Raw genomic sequence first — 20654 nt, forward strand, 5'->3', positions numbered from 1 at the left:
ATGGCCATTGGCGGGGCCGCGTCTCCTGTCCCTCCCAACAGCTCGCCGGCCGTGCTGGCTGCAGGGCCTGGAGCAGCCCCTCCTCCAAGCCCACGGCGCCGTGCAGGCGCGCAAGGAGCCAGCGGCGGGCGACCACGAAGCGCAGTGTCGTTCCCCGGAGCCCGACGGCGCCACCTTCGTGCAGACCTGCTTCAATGGCCTCAACACCCTCTCCGGTGAGTACAATCTTTGTTGCAAGCTTCTCGCACGGAGAACGGCTTGTCAGGGTTGCCAAATTTGTTCGACCTTGGTTGTGCAGGTGTGGGGTTGCTGTCCATCCCGTATGCCCTGTCGGAGGTCGGGTCGCTGAGCCTGGTGCTCTTGCTCGTCGTCGCGGGGGTCTGCTGCTACACGGGCCTGCTCCTGCAGCGGTGCATGGGCGCGTCGCCGGCCGTGCGGGGTTACCCGGACATCGGCGCGCTCGCGTTCGGGCACAACGGTCGCCTAGCCGCGTCAGTGTTCCTATACGCGGAGCTCTCGGTTTCGCACTTGATTTTAAAAGAACAACTTAGATATATTTTACATGTATATTAATATTATGTTAAATATGGTGATATCATAAGTGAAATCATTACAATATTATTATATAATGATATAGTTTATTAAAAAAAGATATGTAGACCTTAAAAAAACACTATGATAAACTACTAACAATAGCGGATCTTTCATCATCTACATGTGTTATTCAGAAAATGTCAGCCTAGAACATGATCTCTCGGTCAAAGCCTTCCTCCTTGAACTCTACTTCATCACCAAGTTCTGAACAATAATAGGTCGCAGCGGGGTAAATAGAAAAATAAAAAAAAGGATGAGTACACAGAGTACTCAGCAAGTGTGAAAAAAAATATGATACGGAGATTTAAAAGAAATGCTTGACACAAGTTTACTGTAATTAAGCCATCCTAACCTAAGAATTAAAAAGGCATAGCAGACCTATTTACTATGTGTGATGACACCAATATTAAGGGAAACAGCTCATCGGATTCCATTTAACTACCAAACTCATCAGGTATCCCACAACTTGGCTATCAACTCATCGGGTTACCACCACCCGACTACCAGAATCAACCATCCAAGATCCCCCACTAATCATGAAGAAGTATAAGCCCGCTTTTAACCGTGAGCACGACTGATATATCAATTTTACACTCTGCAGAGGTTGCATATTTTACTCACGAGTCATGATTCTCATATTGCTTCCACTTCCAGGGTGTAGAGTTAGGATCTCACTACAAGATCTTTACAAAGCGCCTCTAAATCTGCGTACACTAATTAAGGTTTCATCACTAACATGGATTCTATCTACTGCAAAGGCCCTCTCTTGTGCCACTCAATAGCTAATTGGTACCTACAGAATAAGGAGGACATCTAATTAATTGGTCAGATCATATCCATATAAGTCTCGTGGTTACGCTGTTGTGCCAAGTTACATGATCCACAAAATAATCCTTAGGATCTAAAGCAGGTACTCGTATATTACCCAATACACGCACATCAACCATACTAATCAAATCAACCTGACTAGATCACTCTAATTCATGTTACTACAAAAGATTACCCAAACCAATTTATGTTAAATAGACGATTAGTCAGGTCATTAAGTAAATCATCCATATCCATGACAGTGGAGATAAGCAAATCTACCCAGGACACCCTGACTCCAACATAGGTAACAACTGATAAGGATAATAAAAAAAGTACTAAGTAAACCCTAAACATAGGATTCATATTGACAAGCTTACAATTGAACAAATAAATGGCACACTTTCATACAATGGGATCAATGTGATCAATGACACTTGTCTTCAACAGTAGGTTGCTCACAAATATTGAAGGTCTGATCTTGCAAGTTCACACACTGCTCGTCTCCTATTGCATTCATAAACACTAAAAATAAACAAGTATAAACAACTAAGAACAGTACACCAAACCATATCAAAAGGCTAAAACAAGCTTACTACACGTCACTACGATCGTGTGAGCGTAAGAATTATAAAAAACAGAGCAATAACAGAAAAGTATTAAGGGTTTTAAGTTAAGGAGTTTTTCTATTAAAAAATAGGGACTATTTAAGTAAAAATAGAAAGTTTAGGAACTATTTTTTAATAAAATAATAAGTCTAGGGGTACAAATGTAAAAATAGAAAAGTCTAAGGGTTTTAATGTAAAAACAAAGCTTACAGGGGCATTTTTGAGAAAATAGGAAAAATCTAGGGACCTAATGCAAAATTATCTAATTAAAAAGATTAACATATTAATTTTAATTATAGAACCCTAATTATCACGCAATGCTAACGTCATAGCTGACGAGGCCTGCTGACTCGACTTGGGTGGCTGACACGGCCGACATGTGTCGACACGTGGTGCTGACGGGACTACACTATCTGACTAGGATTATGTGCACACATGGCAGTTTCCTATTGGCTCACGAAGGGGTACGTCTTGGATCTAATCATAGTCGTACACTATACAGATCGAACAACCAGGGCGACTAGGGAGGGAAATGGTGGTCGACGGTGATCGGAGAGAGGCGGTGCCATCGTGGATTTTGCCAAAACTTTGCCCTGGCTATCCGATCTGCACCAAACACAACAAGGAGTGGTGAAAAAGAATGAGAAGGCGACGGGGAATCTCATCGAGGGCTTCACGGTGGTTGCAGGCGTCTCGGCGATGGTCGGCGACAGAGAGGACTGGGCAGCGATGATCGGAGCTCGACAGGAAAGTAGTTCCGGCGGCGAGGAGAGGGAGCCGAGGGTCGGGAAAGCTTCTGAAGATCAAACGATGTCGAAGAGATGGTCAACAGGCCTCGGGGTGCAACGGAGAAAGCTAGTGATGGTGCGCGGCAATAATGCTCACCAGAGCTCGACGAGGGATGTTCCTCGTGCCCCTGCAAAGCTGACAGCAGCCTCAGACGCGTCGAGAAGGGCTCGGTTACGGTGGTCATCGCGCGACGGAGCTTTAGGCGGTAATGGCGGCTCAATGATGGTGATGAGCGGATGAGAAGCAACAGAGAGGGAGGGCGAGGTTGAGAACGGCTTTATAGGCATGAGCGGTGGCGGGAAGGGTGCACACACAACGAGACATGGGGGGACGTGTGCTGGCTGGTTTCAGCCCAATGACGAGGCGCAGGGGATGGGCCGGGCCGGTGAAAAGAATTGGGGCGTTACACTCGTCGCCATCGGGTTCCTGATACTGGAGGGGGACAACCTAGACAAACTGTTTCCCGGCACCAGCCTCAGACTCGGCGGGCTCGTGGTCTCCGGGAAGCAGCTCTTCGTCGTGCTCGTCGCGGTCGTCATCCTGCCGACGACGTGGCTCAGGAGCCTGATCGTGCTCGCGTACGTGTCAGCCAGCAGCATGCTCGCGTCGGCCGTCGTGATCTTCTTCGTGCTGTGGGCAGCTGTGGTCTACGGCGTCGGGTTCCATGGGAAGGGGAGGATGCTCAATGTCAGTGGCCTGCCTACTGCTCTGGGCATGTACACCTTCTGCTACTGTGGGCATGCAATTTTCCCAACACTCTGCAATTTCATGAAGGAAAAGAAAAAAGTTCTCCAGGGTGAGTAGTAGACTAGCAATCCATTATGTTGATGTCACCTAAGAGTGAAGACATAGCTAAACATGCTGGCATCTTTTAGTTCATTTTATCTCTGCATTTTTTGGTGTTAAATTGAAAATAGGAGATAACCAACATGTAACATTTCTTCTGACAAGAGTTTCAGGTACCAAAAGAGGGAACTGAAATATAACTACTGTGCAGTGTTTCTGAGCGTCATTGAATCAACTATTTGATGCTCAGTCAATCTGATACAAGCCCTGATTGTGAAGTACTAATCTTCAGTAGGCTTCTTCCAAAAACTTTAGCCTTCAGTAGTAACAGCTGTCCTGCACATCGCATCATCACCGATTTATAATACTGCATCTAGTACCTCGGGAATTAGCTACTTTGCAGCTTTATTGTTTGGTAACAAATTGATGTGTCAATTATTTTGTCCTCGCGTCGAGCTTGTAGCTCGGTGGTTGGGTGCGAGTGGTACGTGACAAGATCCTCTGACGTTGTGCAGCGATCACTGACATGTTAGACCTACACGTCTGAGCCTACACGCAGTGATCACTGCCCTCTGACGTTACGTCAGAGGAAATGCTTCCGAGTGGCACGCCCCGACGCGCCCAGGTTCGAGTCGTGTTTTAAGACTCACGGGTAGTTAGCGTGTGTGTTTGTTACTAATTTTTTTGTCTTTTACAATAGTGCAGTATTGAACAGTAGAAGCAGAACCGCAGAAGATGTCTGACAGTGACCGAGCAGAATTCTATACAAGAAATATAAATTACAGTATCAAAATGCGACTGAAGTAGATAAATCTTTATACTGCCCCTGATCGAATTTAGCGTTGTGTGTCTTATGCTTGCGTAGGTGCTGGTCATGCTTCGTCGCCTGCACTAACTACGGTACTCGGCTACCTCATGTACGGTGACGACGTCAAATCCCAAGTGACGCTGAACCTCCCCGAGGGGAAGATCAGCTCAAAGCTGGCAATCTACACCACGCTGATCAATCCGTTCTCCAAATACGCGCTGATGGTAACGCCGCTCGCCACGGCAGTCGAGGAGAGGCTGCTGCTCGCTGGCAACAAGAGGTCCGTCAACATACTGATCAGGACCCTCATCGTCCTCAGCACGGTCGTCGTCGCCCTCACGGTGCCCTTCTTCGGCCGCCTCATGGCGCTCGTCGGCTCGCTGTTAAGTGTCATGGCCTCGATGCTGCTCCCTTGCATCTTCTACCTCAAGATCTTCGGCGCGGCGCGCTGCGGCAAGGCGGAGCTCGCGCTGATCGCCACGATCATCGTTCTTGGTTCCCTGGTTGCGGCGACGGGGACTTATTCTTCTCTGGAGAAGATTGTTCATGAGTTCTGAAGAGGACATAAGAAAATACCTACGTCGGGATTGGTGTTCTTTTGTAGGCCTGTAGCAGTGCAGCTCCATATCTCAACATCAGTAGACTAGTCTCAATAAGTTCTTCGATGCTGTAGACAAGGTCATGTACTTCTTTTGTAAGAAAAGCTTGTAGTCAATTGCCATTGTAGGAAGGGCTCCATCGGATCCGGCTGTAAGAAGTAAATAAATTGAGGCATTTTATTGAAGCTGCGTGAACTGTGTCGTTTACTACTTTCAGAGGTTCAGGCTAAAGCCTAAGCACTAGTGGGCGCAAATTTTATCCTAAACCAGTCTTCTTTTGGCGAACTGATGGTGTTTTTGTTTCCCTAACGAAATGAACATGTGTTTTGGTTGGCTCAACAGAACAAAAACTCACGTCCAAGCAGTTATTACTGGTAAATGAAACAGAGATGAACTGGCACACCAAAGTGTCAGTAGGAACGAAACAGGGGCAACGGCCGCAACACAATCACATAGACTGCCTTCATCATAATAAGCTAAAGAAGCTGCAAGCCTGCAAGAAGCCAAGAACTAAGTTCTTCTGTTGTTCACCATGAAAAGGACGAAAGTACATACAAGATACAGACAATTTCGGTAGACTAGATGTCACATGATTCAACAATTCACTACACAGGCATCTCACATCTAGGAGAAGCTATTCCTTTTTCTGAAGAACCAGAGGAGCATTGGAGCATAGCTGCAGCGGAGCAAACGAAGGATGATGCCTCGCGCGCATCAATCAGAGGGAGATGAAGCCTTCCTTGACGAGGAGGGCGAAGATGAGGACGCCGAATCCCGCGGCGATGCACTGCGTGCTGGACACCACCGTCTGCTCGTACGCCAGCAGCGTCACGGCGGCGCCCACACACCCGATCAGGAACCCGCTCAGGTTCCGGTCCATGATTCCGCTGCCCGCCGCTTCTCCTCTTCTTGCCGTCGCTTCCTGCTGCTCCTCCTCTTCTTGCCGCTCGGATGCTGTGGCAAGGGACGGGGGTTGGGGAAGGGGAATTAAAGCTGCAGAGTCAACGTCTTTGGTGCTGATGAGGGGGAAAGGAGTCAGCTTATGGAGGGTTCGGAAGGCCGGGGGTGCCGTTGTCAGACTTGGGAAGCGTCGATTCGGGCGGGGTCTCAAGTTTTCAGCACCCTTCACCGATGAGCAGAATTTGCTTACCGGTTGTAACGAAAATGGTTCTGTTAAATTATAATTTTAATTTTAATGATTAATACTAATTTAGTTATTAAAAGTAACATATTTGTTAAGAATATATGTTATTAGGGTTTATAGATGTAATACATGAAGAATTCATTGTAATCGAAATAAAGTTTGGTTGAATTAAAGAAATCCTAATAAAAATGACTACACCAGAAGGTCTGGTGCAAAGTAGTTGTGAACGTCGGAGTGCTTTCTTGCCTGATGTTTTTATATGTCGGATGATCCGACGATGTGGAGATATGAACACCATAGTATTTTTGAGTTGAAGCTCAAGGATGGTATACGCCGGGAGGTCTGGCGATCGAAATGTGCATGTTGGAGCATACATCGGAGCATTTATTGCATATAAGATGTCAAAGTTTGATTTGGTGTAGTTCAACACGTCGGATGGTCCCGCGATGAAGCAAAACAACGTCGGAGTATTTTGTATTGAGCAAGGCGTGGGATAGCTTAGTTGAACACGTCAAAGGTCCGATGATAGAGCTGGTGAACATGTCGAAGCATCTCATGTTTACATTGGTTTTAAGTGAAGTTTCAACGACTAGTTTTTAGAAGGTGTACACGCTAAATGTTCTGGTGACTACAATCTAGCTACACCGAAACATCCGGCGTATATAGAGAATTTGAGCTGTTGGGACAATGGCTAGTCTGCGAGGTTGAAGCTATAAATATACCTCCACTCAATCATTTGAAGTTGCTAGAGTCCAGAAAATCTCATATACACTTAGAAGACATACAAACCATCAAAGTGCTAAAAATGATCATCTAAGGTGATTAAGCTCACCATTAGAGCGTGACTAGTACTTATAGGTCTAGAGAGAAGTGTTGCTAGATGGTGCAACCTAGAGAGTGGATCAAGAAGTGATCCAATCGTATACTGAGAGGTATGCTGATGTCTTGGAGTCTTGGTGCCTCATCGGTAACTTGTTGACCCTCCGACTTGATGTGTAGCGACAGCAAAAAGATTGTGCGGGGACGCAGAGACCCTTGTCATTGTGACTAAAGCTCTAAAATGAAGACGACGTACAAGTGATCGGAAGAGAGGTTCGTGGTCAGATCTCGCCTTGGTGGGTTGGTGACTCATCGAGCTTGAGGCATTGTCATGGTGACTAAGTAGCTTAAGAATCGTGACCGAAAGAGACTTGGTGGCCAGGAGCATATCCTTTATGGATCTCCAACGTGAACTAACAGTGGTTTGTGTGCCATCGATACCGTGAGATAAAAATCTCTTGTGCCGAGTTTATCTCTCTATATTATTTACGTTTCCGCACTTATATACTTGTAATTTACCTTGCTAGAGTAGGTTGCAATCCTCTTAAGCATAGAGTAGACATACAGATAAATATAGAGCATATTTAAATAGAAATTGAGATAGTTTTATCCTGTGAAGTTTTTGGAGTCATTAGTTTCATAGTGTCATAATTCACCCCCTCTTAGGACATCAATGTTTCCTACAATTAGTATCAGAGTCTCGTGCTCTTGATAGGATTAACATCCGAGAAACGTAGAAATGTCCCAAAAAAATTAAAATTCTAATCAGTACAAGAAAGGGACTACGACTGATACAATTTCACCAGCATAGATGCGTGCAAGCTCATCCTTACCAGATAAAAAAAGTAGCTTAATTAAAATTTAGTACAACTTGATAGGCACAAAAATGGAACTACAAAATTAAATTGCCTAAACAAACCCTGTTTGTAAAACTATAAAAAGAGATGGCCCCCTTTATGAAATCCAGGACAAGGTAAAATCGGTACTTTGCTAGACAAGTGTCAAAAAAGTACAATGTTTAATATTGGCAATAGGATGCCGCTAAAAATATAGCATCCGAATTTGGCAACAAAGAATGAATACATAAATGGCAATTGCCTACCTGAAAAGAGTAGCTCAACTGCACTACAAAAGGATGATCAACTTTTGTCAGTATATCTCTCTCGGCTTTCATGTACTCAGCATGATTCTTCTCTAAAATCTTGTCCTTCGTCATAACTTTCATTGCATATATTTCTGAAGTATCTTTCTTTCTCACCTGATAGACTTTGCCAAATTCCCCTTGGCCAACAAACTTCAAGACTTCAAAGTTATCGATTGAAGTCTAGCATTTACATTCTGAAGAAAGTCTATTATGCAGGACCTTATGCAACTAAATTCAATAATAACAAAGAAAACACATCAAGGAAAGAAACATACCTCACAAAAAATCATGAAAAAAGGATAGGTAATGCTTAATAAATGTAGGAATGAGATTGACGACTAGAGGGGGGTGAATAGGTCTCTCAACAAATTTCTTGCGAAATTGATGGCATTCTCCTCTTTGGATCACCCAACGCACTTCAAAACTCAAGTGGAACCAAAATAGAGAGAAGTTTTAACAAGAGAAAATCGAGGCAACATGACTTCACAGATGGTATATTAACAATAGGTTCCATTTAAGATTAATCCATGTGTCTTAGCACTCGAAAGATCACAACTTGCAAAGAAATAAGAAAAGTTGATTGTATAGAGGCAAGAGAATTCAAGACTCCATCATATAAGCGTGTGTATGCAAATTTATGCCTCTAGCAACAAGAAGAATGACCTCACAAGGTGCTGAAATATCAACTCAAAATAAAAAAAAATCAAATTCGAAAACCAAAAAACTTGCAAATTTGCAAGGGAACCAATAGAGGGAAACTAGAAAGAGGTGAGCACAATAACATAAAGAAAAATAAATTTCATTGTAGCAGAGGTCAGTCCTATTTTAGACAGATTACAAAGATTTTTCTCACAAAGCTCTTACCTACTACATAGGCTAAGTACTCTTCTTCCTCATCTCTAAAATCCTAGCATAAGACTCTCATATGGATGGCACAAGTGGCTCAAAATGGCTGGTTCCTCTCCTCCTATAGCCCTACCCCTCTATTTATAAGCCTAGAAAACTTGACCCCTAGGTTTCCTAGCTTTTTTCCAAAATACCCTTCTCTTGTAGTATATTCTTACCTATCACTAAGAGTATTTTGGTCCATTTTCTTCTCGATTCATCGAACGGTCGTGACGCTTTCACAACTTAGCTTCGTCTCGACGCAAGCTTCACGATGGTGCCACATACTTCTCCAGTCCTCCCACGGTTTTGAGGCCAAACCGTGAAACCCTAGCATGCTTCTCAAAGCGTGACTCCCCACTTGCTTACACCTTAAGCAAGTACTTCGATGTCTATGCGTGTACTCCATCTTGCAATCCTGACCACCGATAAGTCTCTCCCGCTCCTGATCCCTCAGTCGCCTTGTCACTTGCACCGATATCCCTTTCACTTGACTTTGTCAACACACTGTCTCCATCCGCTTTCCATGCTTTGCTTGATCTCCACGTGTTCAGCTAGAATAAACCTTGACTCCGCATGGCCTCCTTGATCGTCCGGCACCGAGCACTCCGCTTGGCCCCAATCATCCGGCCATTGACCGTCAAGTTGCATCTATCACTTGCACACCATAAGACAAGAAAATACATATCTCTAACTCCAACTCCAGTTAGTCCATAATCAATGCTCAAATGAAATTCTAAATCAATTCAAATCACATTAAAACTCAAGCAAAACCAAATATCATCAAACAAAATAAATACCGATGTTAATCACTCATCACAAGTAACCAAGTTATATTTCAACTTGGTTTCTCAATCTCCCCCCTTGATGAGGGCATTGACAACCCTTAAAGCACACAAATTTTGGTTTGAAGAAATTAAAACAAGATAAGCTCATTCAAATGATAAAAACTCGAGAAAAAGTAAAATATGTCACTTGGCATAATAAATCTTGCAAAAACCCTAAGAGAGGCAAAGACAAGGCAAAAACCTCAAAAGAGCAAGAAAAACATAAAAACCCAAAAACTCCGCTTTCGATCCCTCGGGCTGCCTTATCACTTCCACCGGCATCCTCTTCACTTGACTTTGTCAGTATGCCGTCTCTATTCACCTTCCATGCTTTGCTTGACCTCCACGTGTTCATCTAGGATCACCCTTGATTTCCCCTAGCCTCCCTGGCACCAAGCACTCCGCTTGGCTCTGATCATCCTGTCGTCGACCACCAAGTTGCATCAATCACCTGCACACCATAAGACAAGCAAACATATATTTCTAATTCCAATTCCAGTTAGTCTATAATAAATATGCTCAAATAAAATCTCAAATCAATTCAAATCACATCAAAGCTCATACAAAACCGAAGGTCATCAAACCAAATAAATATCATTGTCAAACACTCATCACAAGTAAATCAAGGCATATTTCAACTTGATTTCTCGACAAATGAAGTGTGCATCTAAATTTACCAATGTCCTTGCATTGCACATGCCATATGAACTTGAAATATAACCAGAAAGACATTCAGTAAGTACAGGTTAAAGATATATGCAAAAATTGTTTTGATAATAACCAAAATGTCATATGCAGAAAGCATGATACCATATGCCAAATGTCACAAAAAAAGTTTGCTAAAATATAAATTGAATGTACAACACAAATTAAATTTTGGGTTATAGATGCAACAATCTACAAAAGGAAGAACAAAATTGACACACTACAAAGTAGGCCATCAAATGTTTTTTCATGCCTTATAATTTACAAAGAATGTCTATGTCACACCCGATTTTAAGACCAAAACTAGATATAAACTATATGTATGTCAGGATCAGTTTATTCATATATATAGCAACGTCATCAGTGCATAACAGACATAATGCTTCTTATTACAACGTTATTTAATACAAAATGACCACACCCGGGTCTAAAAGAAAAAAAATACACCACAGCGGAAAAGAACAGTGCAGCTCCATGCAAACAGGCAGCCGACCGGGAGCTCCACAAGCCTAGAACTCGGCATCATCTTCAGGGAAATCATCCTCAGGGAATTCTTCAAAAATTTCACCTTCTGAAACAACAAGCATGAGTATTTCTAATACTCAACAAGTGGGGGAAAATTAAATTTGATATGGTGGCTTGAACCAAGGTTTCCTATTCTCTAGGGTTTCATTTGCATAAAAGCCGATTTTATCTCTAAACTATGGAAAAGCAAATTTTATTTTAAAATTTAAGGAAAAGACGCACAAAAGATTTTCTTTAACATCCGAGAATTCAACCAATTCTCAACCATGAAAGACAACCACCCGACTAATCATGTGAGGGTCCATGCTGCTCATAACCGTGAGCACGGCTGAATATTCAGTTTGACACTCTGCAGAGTATGTACACTTTACCCACGAGTCGTGATCTTCTCTGTTGCCGGTACCTTACACACTTCCGAGGTATGCACCATGAGATCACTACGAGGCTTTTCCAAAGAGTCTCCTAGTATGCACTTGCCCACTGAGGTTTCACCGCCGTACATAAGTTGAGTAACCCTCCACCCCAGAAGCCCCCTCTTGTGCCGGGTAGAATCGGGAAGTAACCCTTCCTTATCTACACATCCATTTGGCTCATACAACACTGGGAGAACATCTAATTACTAGGCCAAGTTGTACCATATTGGTCTCGTGGTTGTTCTGTTTACTATGGATGGTCGCTCCACGAATCGGTCCTTAAAATGGTCTGGGCAAGACCGCCAATAATCCCATAAGGGTAGATTACCAAATATTTTCAATCAACCAACCATGCCGAGAATACCCCTTTCTTGCTCAAAATATTTCCAGTCAACTCCCTTAACAACATCAGTTTTCATGTCAAATTTCTTATATCAACTTCTAGTTCACAACTCATGATTCATCACCTACATGCTACAGGTTTATCTAAAAGCATGGCTAAGCATATACATGATGTTATTTTAAGGATAAAACATCTAAAACTAACACTAGTATTTGCTATACTACCCATTTTGTAAAACAGCGTGCATATTGGATAAAGACTATCTTTATATAAAAACTGGGTTTGCAACATGGTCAAGACACTTACCTTCGACGAAGTGATGCACATGTCCTTCAAAATCCTCTTCCTGGAAGTTCCCGAACTCCTGGACTAAATCGCCTACATGAGCACACAATCATACATAAGAACAGTACACCAAACCGTCCTAAAACTAGGGGAAAACCTTATAAACAGAATCTACACGTCGCTATGAGAATATGAGTGCAAAGATCGCCTAAATCAGAGCTACAAGCAAAAAGTTGTGAGCGTTTCAAGTTCCAGGGGTGTTTCTATAATTTTTACTTATTATCAGAGAAAATCCGAATTGTTTTTATACTGGACATTGGATTCATGATGTCATAAACATTTATTGATTTATTCTTCTATTAGAAAAAGATGTGAAATGGGTTCATGAGCCCATGGACCAGGATGGCCGGTCCACGAGTCCACGGTGGTCCGAACTTCAAAAACAAAGGGGGTTTTAATCCTGGCCGTAAAAGGGAGATCGGACCGCCGAGGTTGATCTGGGTTCGGTACGACAGCGCGAACGGCTGTCGACGACGGCGGGGTGGTCGGAGTGCGGCCGGAGTTAACCGAATCGGGCTCCGGCGGCCGGGCTGCTCCGACGAGCGGCAGAAAGGAGTGAGGGGAGTCCGGCGAACTCACCTCGAGCAAAAGGAAGGCTGGAGAGGCGTCAGGGTGACCTGGCAACAGCGAGGGTGGCGGCGGCGGTCGGTGCAGCGGCGGAAGGGAAGCTCCGGCACTCGAACGACGACGGCGAACCGCGAAACCGAAGCCGGAGGGTCCTATGAAGATGATGGACGGGTCAAATTGGCCGGAGACGGTTCGTTCACGATGGCAATCCGAGAGAGAGAAGAAAGGGCGTAGAGGGTTGGACGGGGCGCGCAAGAGAACGGCGAACTCAGTGGTTTCGGATTTTATAGAGGGGAAGGAAGGGGGGAGGGATGCACGGCCAGCCGGACTTCAATGCCGGAGCTAACTCCATACGGCTGGAAACGGCAACGGACGCCCGTTTCACCAAATTGAAGAAGGGAAAAGAAGGGGGAGGGGCACGTGGGAGGCCGCAATTGAAAAACAGCGATGACGGCGTTAAACAGGGAGGCGGGCGGACGGAGGTGGGAGAAGGAGAGCCGTCGGCTCGATTCGGCGCGCGGCTCGGCGGCTGGCTTCTGCTCGGGTGGGGCCCACGCGGCAGAGGGAGGCGACCGGCTCGGGACGCCAGCAGGCCGGCTCAGCCTGCGGGCCGGCACAGGGAAAGGGAGGCCAGCGGCCCATGCGGGAGAGAAAGAAGAGGGGAGGAGGGGGTTTGGGCCGGGGAAAAGAGAATTCGGCCCGAGAGCATTTTTCTTTTTAGGAATTCTTTTTCCATTTTGATTTCAAATCAATTCCAAATGAGTTTTTAAAGCGGCGAAACCTAGTGAAATTTGTAAACTTTTTCCACCCAATAAAACCTTATTGCATCTACAACGGCATAAATACAATCAAACAATTTTTTTTCCTAGGCCAAGTTAATTTTAGAAATTAATTTCCTATTGAGCTAAGTTGCAACACCTGATTAATTTCTAGTAAAATTTTAAATTATTGCAAATATTGAATTTTTGGGTGTTATAGTCTACAACATGCATTCACTGAAAGCAGGTCTGAGCTGAAATAGTCATGAGGTAAACTTCATCATGATTTGTCCAATCATTACTTGACCCTTAATCTACTGAAAGGACCATCCAGGTTAGACAAAAAAATTTAAGGCTGCCAAAGCACATATGTTGTTGGTAACTCTCTATTTCTGAACTTCCTAAAGCAGTGTTGCGAGTACTGATTCCCCTCATCGAAGTTTTCCAGGATGCCTACCGCCCTAATCTCCTTGGTGACCCTGTTGGATAACACATGCATCCAAGCATCAGAAGGGTTGAAGAATGAAATGTATATGATCTGGTAGGATGGCCAGATCTGATATGCAACGATGACCCTGACATCGCCAACCAAACAGTCAACAATAGGATGGTGTTTGTCCCTAAGTTATGCCTATGATGGCGAGATGTGTAGGGGCCAAAATCAGTTTTCTCCAATTCGATCGGAGGAAACAATTCTAAAGGCATTTTTCAGAACTCAAGAAACTCCATTTGAATCACATGTTATTTTCTCTAATTCAACAGGCTCTAGAGTAAGTAATTTTTGCACAGAAAATTTCTCTATGACTACGTAAAAAATAGGATGGGAAAACACAAGCTCTAGAGTACGTAATTCTTGTGTAGAAAATTCCTCTATGACTACGAAAGAAACAGGATGGGAAAACACAAAACGAAAAATAAGAAACAGGAGCGATGATGGATCCAGATGTACCTGACTTCTGGGTCGGTGGTGAGCGGCTAATGAGCTACATCGTGCAGATGGCCACGGCCGTACCCATCGTGATCTTTGCGTTTCCAACCAATTAGAAGGTTTTGTGGCTCGTGGAGACAACGAGGGGCCGCTTCAACCACGCACACGTCGGAGATTTTGCAACGAAGAAGCGTGTTGTCACGTCACAGGTGGTCACCAGCACTGGTTTGTCTCCCAGGTCCGGCGGCAGTGCACCTAGAACGAGGGCGAGCGGCCGAGCATCACGTAGCGGTCGGCAGCGGCGGTCGTAGTTGGTGCTCTTGTCAGAGTCGGAGAGCGTGGAGTAGGCAACGTGGACATGGATGAAGTCCTTGGTGGAGGCGAGTGCGGGGTGACGTACCACCACCTTGATCTCTGGCGCGCTAGATCCCGGGTGGAGGCCGAGGATGTCATAGAAGGAGTTGGTCGTGGCGGTGGCGATAGTGGATGAGGAGGGGGGAGAATGAGGTGGAGAGTGGTGGCGGCGTGTGGAAGCGAGGGGACGGGGCAACGACTACCTAGTAGTTCATAGGGGAAAATCCAGCTGCTACCACCCGGATCTGAGAGAGAAAAGCAAAACAAAAAAAAGGAGGAGAGAGGAAGCAGGAGGAGGAAGGAGACGTGGAGGACACCACTTGGTGGCCAGTGGCGGTGGCGACGGCCATCATTAGGCGAGTGAACGGGGGTGGTTGGGCTGCAGTTGTGACACCGCTTGCCACATGATCGAATTGGATCTTTGAGAGGGAGAGGGAAGGAGCGGAAGAGGGTTGCGGCGACACGTGGTTTTTTCATAGGAGCTCAGATTGGGAGAGGAATTGAAGGGGGAGCGACATGCAGAGATTATTGCGGAGTGACCACCTATCAAAACTTAGAGAGGGGTGGTAGGACGTCCTGTCTGGTGCGGAAAATAGTATATATTTTTTAATTAGTAGAGATTATAATTATATTCTAATAGAAAACAATGGTCAAAGTTGCATATCAAAAACTGTAAAAAGTTAAATGCTACAAGTATTTATGATCAGATGGAGTATCACCCGACCATTGCTCTACGAAGCCTTTAACAAAGGAAAGATAAACATGATGTCATCATAGGGGGGTCCTACAAAGTGGTACCAAAAGAAGAAGCAGACCGGGAGTCGACATTGCAGCTTAGGTTTGGCAATGTGTTAAAGGAATGCTTAGTTGAAGGAATTAGAAATAACTAGGTTGATTGGCGTGTCTACACCGCGCTGTTTTTTTTTTGTTGCACAAGCATGACAAAAGAAGACTAAAAAATTAGGTTCACCAATTTTGAACATCTCAATATTTATTTATGAATTTATCAATATTTAACATATTTACTTAATTATAGGGAAAATATTAGTACTTTCATGCATGCACATAATTTTAAAATGCAGACGAAAGTAATATGAAACTAGCAAAATTTGTTTTATATTTTTTTTGAGTTTTAGTATTTTTCTTTGCATTTTAGATTATTTAAGTAATTTATTAATATAACTAATATTCCTTTCGACATTTTTCTAAAATTTCCTGAAAATGAAAATTATACATATACGTACACGGATATATATAGGTACGTATATGTATACATATACATATATATATATATATACACATATACATACACGTGTATGTATATACGAACGGAACTCGCTGCTGCAGTAGCTACAGGAACATACTCTGAGAGGCCGCAAATTCCTGGACCTTTAATATATGTTATAGATTATTGCAACTTGTTAGCCTCATTTGAGCAAGTAAGGGCAGGTGCAGAGTCAACCAACGCCAATGTGAGCTTTAGTTGGTGTCAACAATTGATTGTCAAAGCCACCTAAATCACCACCTCTGGCTCTGCCCTTTATGATCGAGCAAACGAGCTGTTGGTTTTGTTGGGGCGTATGCTGGTTATCCTATTGTGGAAACCTCAAAGCTATCATGCATGTATAAGAAGGCCTGACCACCGATAGCCATCTCATCGCAAACACGAATCACCTAGCAATCAACTTCTTCAGTAGCTTGTTATCCCAGCATAGTTGGGTCGGCGCTCGGGGAGATACGCGATGACGAAGGACGTCGTGATTGAGCATGGGGAGAGCTCCAAGGCGCCCTTCGTCGCGCCGGTGGCGGCCGGCGTCAACCGCGCCGTGTCCATCATCGACGTCTTCCTCCGGTTCATCGCCATCATCGGCACCATCGGCAGCGCCATCGCCATGGGCACCACCAACGAGACGCTCCCCTTCTTCACGCAGTTCATCCAGTTCGAGGCCAAGTACAGCGACCTCCCGTCCTTCACGTAAGTTGTCACTGCTATATACAGGAAGCTAGCCTTCAATTCAATCACGGCCGGTACACTTCAGCTCTCGCAGCATTGCAAACTTGATGCCACCATGCGCAGGTTCTTCGTCGCGGCGAACGCAGTCGTGTGCACGTACCTCGTCCTGTCCATCCCGCTGTCCATCGTGAACATCATCAGGCCCAGCGCGCGCTACAGCCGTCTGATCCTGGTCTTCTTCGACGCGGTAATAACGTCGCTGAATGAAGAAGCGCTTGCTGATGATCAGTGATAACCGACAGTGGCACAGTATCTCACGCTACTTCGCCTCGTCGTTTCTGTGTTTGAATCAGGCAATGCTCGCTCTGCTGACGGCCGGCGCGTCCGCGGCGGCGGCGATCGTGTATCTGGCGCACAAGGGCAACGTGCGGGCTAACTGGTTCGCCATCTGCCAGCAGTTCGACTCCTTCTGCGAGCGCATCTCGGGCTCCCTCATCGGCTCCTTCGCCGCCATGGTCATTCTCATCGTGCTCATCTTCCTGTCCGCGCTCGCGCTCGCCAGGCGCCACTGATCACGGTCAACCCACCGTGGATGCTATTCGATCGTGCATGCACCAATATTAACGCATGCCTCTGTTTTTTGTTGTCGCGACTTCTTTCCCAGATATGCTTTGTGTTGCTCTTTGGAATTGCTCTCTTTGTAACTGTCCGGTGTGGTCCTTGAACTATGAAGGACGAGTCAAATTAAGGTTTGTAGTGTGATGATGATTTTTTTTTTTTCAAATAGAAGGGGACGAGTCAAATTAAGGTTTGTAGTGTGATGATGATGGTCGGAAAAAAAAAAAGGAAATATGTGAACTATACAATATCTCAAGCTGGATATGTTATGGGTGAGATGCGGAAATGGATGTATGATCGAATTGTACAACTGCTGGCTCAGCCACGGCCACGGCAGAAGAGTCTCAAGCGGGACAGCGTCGCTTGCCGTCAGCGCGGCACAGACGCAGCACTCGGCTCCCTCCCCCGTGGCTGCGCGCCGGCCGTCGAGGTAGTGCAGGTACACGCACGAGAGGAATCCCCACACGGCCATGAGCATGGCCACGGCCTTGATGCCCGTCATCCTGTCCCCTAACAGCACCACCGCGAACACCGGCACCAGCGGCAGCGGCAGGGTGCCCGTCACGTTCGTGAACAGCGACGACACCCTCGCGATCAGCCGCACCGTCCCCGCCGCCGCCGCCTGCCACGGCACCGCCGTCCCCACCAGCGTCAGAGCGTACCTTGCCCTCCCGTTCTTGAACGACGCCATCTCCCCCCGGATCGTCCGCCACTCCCGCGTCGCCAACAGCCCCACCACCGACACCACCGACGCCACAAGGTTCGTGTACAGCTGCATCGGAACAGCCGCACGCCCGCACCCAAGGCCGTCACACGGGCCCACGGGGGCAACAACGACCAGGCCACTGCGCCCGAGGCCACGGTCCTCGCTCCGCTCGCATCTCCTTCTCCCACTCTCTCTCTCGTTCCTGTTGTGGTGCTCGGCTACGAAGAACCAGCGGCGGCGGCCTCCGCTCAACGGAGAAGAACCAAGCCGTTTGAAGTGCATCTCGGTTAGGGGAGGAAATAGCCTCACGGTTGGCCTATCTTTGCTCAGCAATTCAACAATATGGAAATTTACTGCGGCTTGGATTTCTCAGCGTCTCAGCGACTCATTTGCTTGGATTTTTCTACAACTAACAAGATGGTTACGTGCTAATAGTGTGGCTAGACTCATTATAATATCTATTTTAGCATCCTTTTATCGTAAATTCATTAGCCTAAAATCGATGTATATTTAATTGTTGTATGATTTCTGAATTTTTCTAATGAATTCGGTCAAATATAGTCATATATGATTGTTTAGTTGGTCATACAAAGACTCTCCTTGCCCTCCAACACCTACCATGATGACCGCAAACTACACCACCCAAGCAATGCTCTCTTGTCTTGACATGCTAATCCATGACTTTGTTAGTGTCACTTATCATTGTTCCCTTAATAGATTCAATCAAACATAGTCGGCTTTTTTAGTTGTTAGTAAAAAATTCAGACCTTGCCCTTGCCCAATATTCTGCTATGTTGGTCCATACCTCCATGGCTTCATTGATGTCATATGTTACTCTGCTGTTCGCCACTCCATCTCAAGCTCTATGGGTTGCGCTTTGCCTTGCATTGCAGGGTCCTGACCCGACTCCCTGGTTCTATCATGATAATCCATGACTATGACTGTGTCATTTGTTGCTACCGCATATCAAGGTTTATCGAATGAATTCAATTAAACATATTCCTATAGGGTTCTTCCATTGGTTATACAAGGACTTCGCCCTCGCTAGCTTGTCGCTGTGATCGCGAGCTGAATGGCTAAGTCTGGCTCCTGCATTAATCCACTGCTTTTGTCGATGTCACTGTCGTTGCCACAGGTCACCACTCTACCATCTCTAGCCATATAGGTTAGGCCTTGTCTTGCGCCTGCCTAACGTCGCGACGTTGAGCTGTGGAGTCCCCTAATCCAAATTTTCATGGATACAACCAACTTAACAACAAAATTCTATTGACACATTTTGCAGTGCAAATTTCTCACCAAACATTCATATTTCAGGACGTATGACTGGAAGGGAGAGAGAGAAAGAGTGTATATATAAAACACTAACATATGTAATATTAAATTAATCACATAATCAAATGATATAAGAACCTGTTTATATGGATATGGGTTTGCTTGTTTGATCTTTGTCTATGTCATTTGCAATGGATAGATGGACTCAGACCGCCAGATGCAATCTCTTCCCTAGAAGAACAGCGGAGAGCGCAGCTTTGTCCGCGTCGACGTTCCATCGAAGAATCTGTTTTTCCAACTTGGGTTGACAGTGCCTCCTCGCGGACACGGCGTCCGACCACACACCGTCATCGTCTCCTCCCCATCGAATCCGACCGCCTCAGAGCCCGTCTCCATACGCTCGCTAGCCGCTTCCCTGCGTTGTGCCACTGTCTTGGCCTCGCGCTTGCCGTTGTTCTCACCGATACTTGCTAGCCGCTTCGCAACGCTATTTGCTAGCTGCTTCCTGCGTCATGTTGCGCTCTTGGCCTCTGCTACCAATCGAGGGTGGTGCTGAAGCGTACCAAGAGCTGGTTGGGCAATCTCCACACCTCCTCTCTCTTCAACATGGGAAGGAATCTGATTATGAAGAATTAGTTTTCTTACAGATTTGGATGGAAATGTCTCTAGCCTAAAAATTTACTATGCCTCGGATTTTCCCATGGCTTGAAATTTACCATGGCATGGGTTTCCATTATGTTTCTGCGACTTGTAAGTCCGATCTCCCGGCTTAGTCAGTTTGGCCATAAAACTACTCAATGCCAAGATTTTCCCTATGGCTTGAACGCCGGTTTGAGCTAAAGCCCATAATGTTACTGCGACTTGTAAGTCCGGTCCCCCGGCTTTGTCCATGACTTTGTTTGGGCCTAAAACTAATTAATTTTCCATGGCTTGGATGCCGATTCAGGCTATAATGTTTTGCGACTTTGTCCTGACGTGGAATGCTCAGCTACATCCTTTATTTTGTGACAACTCTTACCCCTCAAGCGCCTCATTCGGACACTTGGGACCCGAGGACAGGGGCTAATGTTGGAGATATCTCTCCAGCATACGTGGATTAAAGGTTGGCTATCTGAAGAACTCGGAGGCATGAAGACACGTCACCCGGGGAACTTGAAGGGAGTCCAAAGACCAGAGGATCTAAACCTCCAAGGCGCTAGAAGATCCTATAAGGAAATACGCCAAAAGATATCGGGTCCCGCACCCCACCAGACCCACACACAGTAAACCTGACAAGTGAGGTAAGCAGATGACAATAGCACTGTATTTCTTTAATGTACTATTTTTACCCTTAGTCAACCACCAATCAATCTCATC

At 45.4% G+C, this 20654-nt stretch overlaps 1 protein-coding gene and 1 pseudogene across 1 annotated transcript; both read left to right on the plus strand.

The window, feature by feature from the left end:
- On the plus strand, window positions 1-5157 carry LOC133888640 (amino acid transporter AVT1I-like; annotated as a pseudogene).
- An 11235-nt stretch (window positions 5158-16392) lies between these two features.
- Window positions 16393-17560, plus strand: LOC133889176 (casparian strip membrane protein 4-like). Its single transcript, XM_062329647.1, has 3 exons — window positions 16393-16723; window positions 16826-16949; window positions 17056-17560. Exons 1-3 carry the CDS (start codon window positions 16491-16493, stop codon window positions 17272-17274), a joined length of 576 nt encoding a protein of 191 aa, XP_062185631.1. The 5' UTR covers window positions 16393-16490; the 3' UTR covers window positions 17275-17560.
- The last annotated feature ends 3094 nt before the right edge of the window (window positions 17561-20654 follow it).

The sequence above is a fragment of the Phragmites australis genome, chromosome 13 (assembly GCF_958298935.1).
Source record: "Phragmites australis chromosome 13, lpPhrAust1.1, whole genome shotgun sequence".
Lineage (NCBI taxonomy): Eukaryota > Viridiplantae > Streptophyta > Magnoliopsida > Poales > Poaceae > Phragmites > Phragmites australis.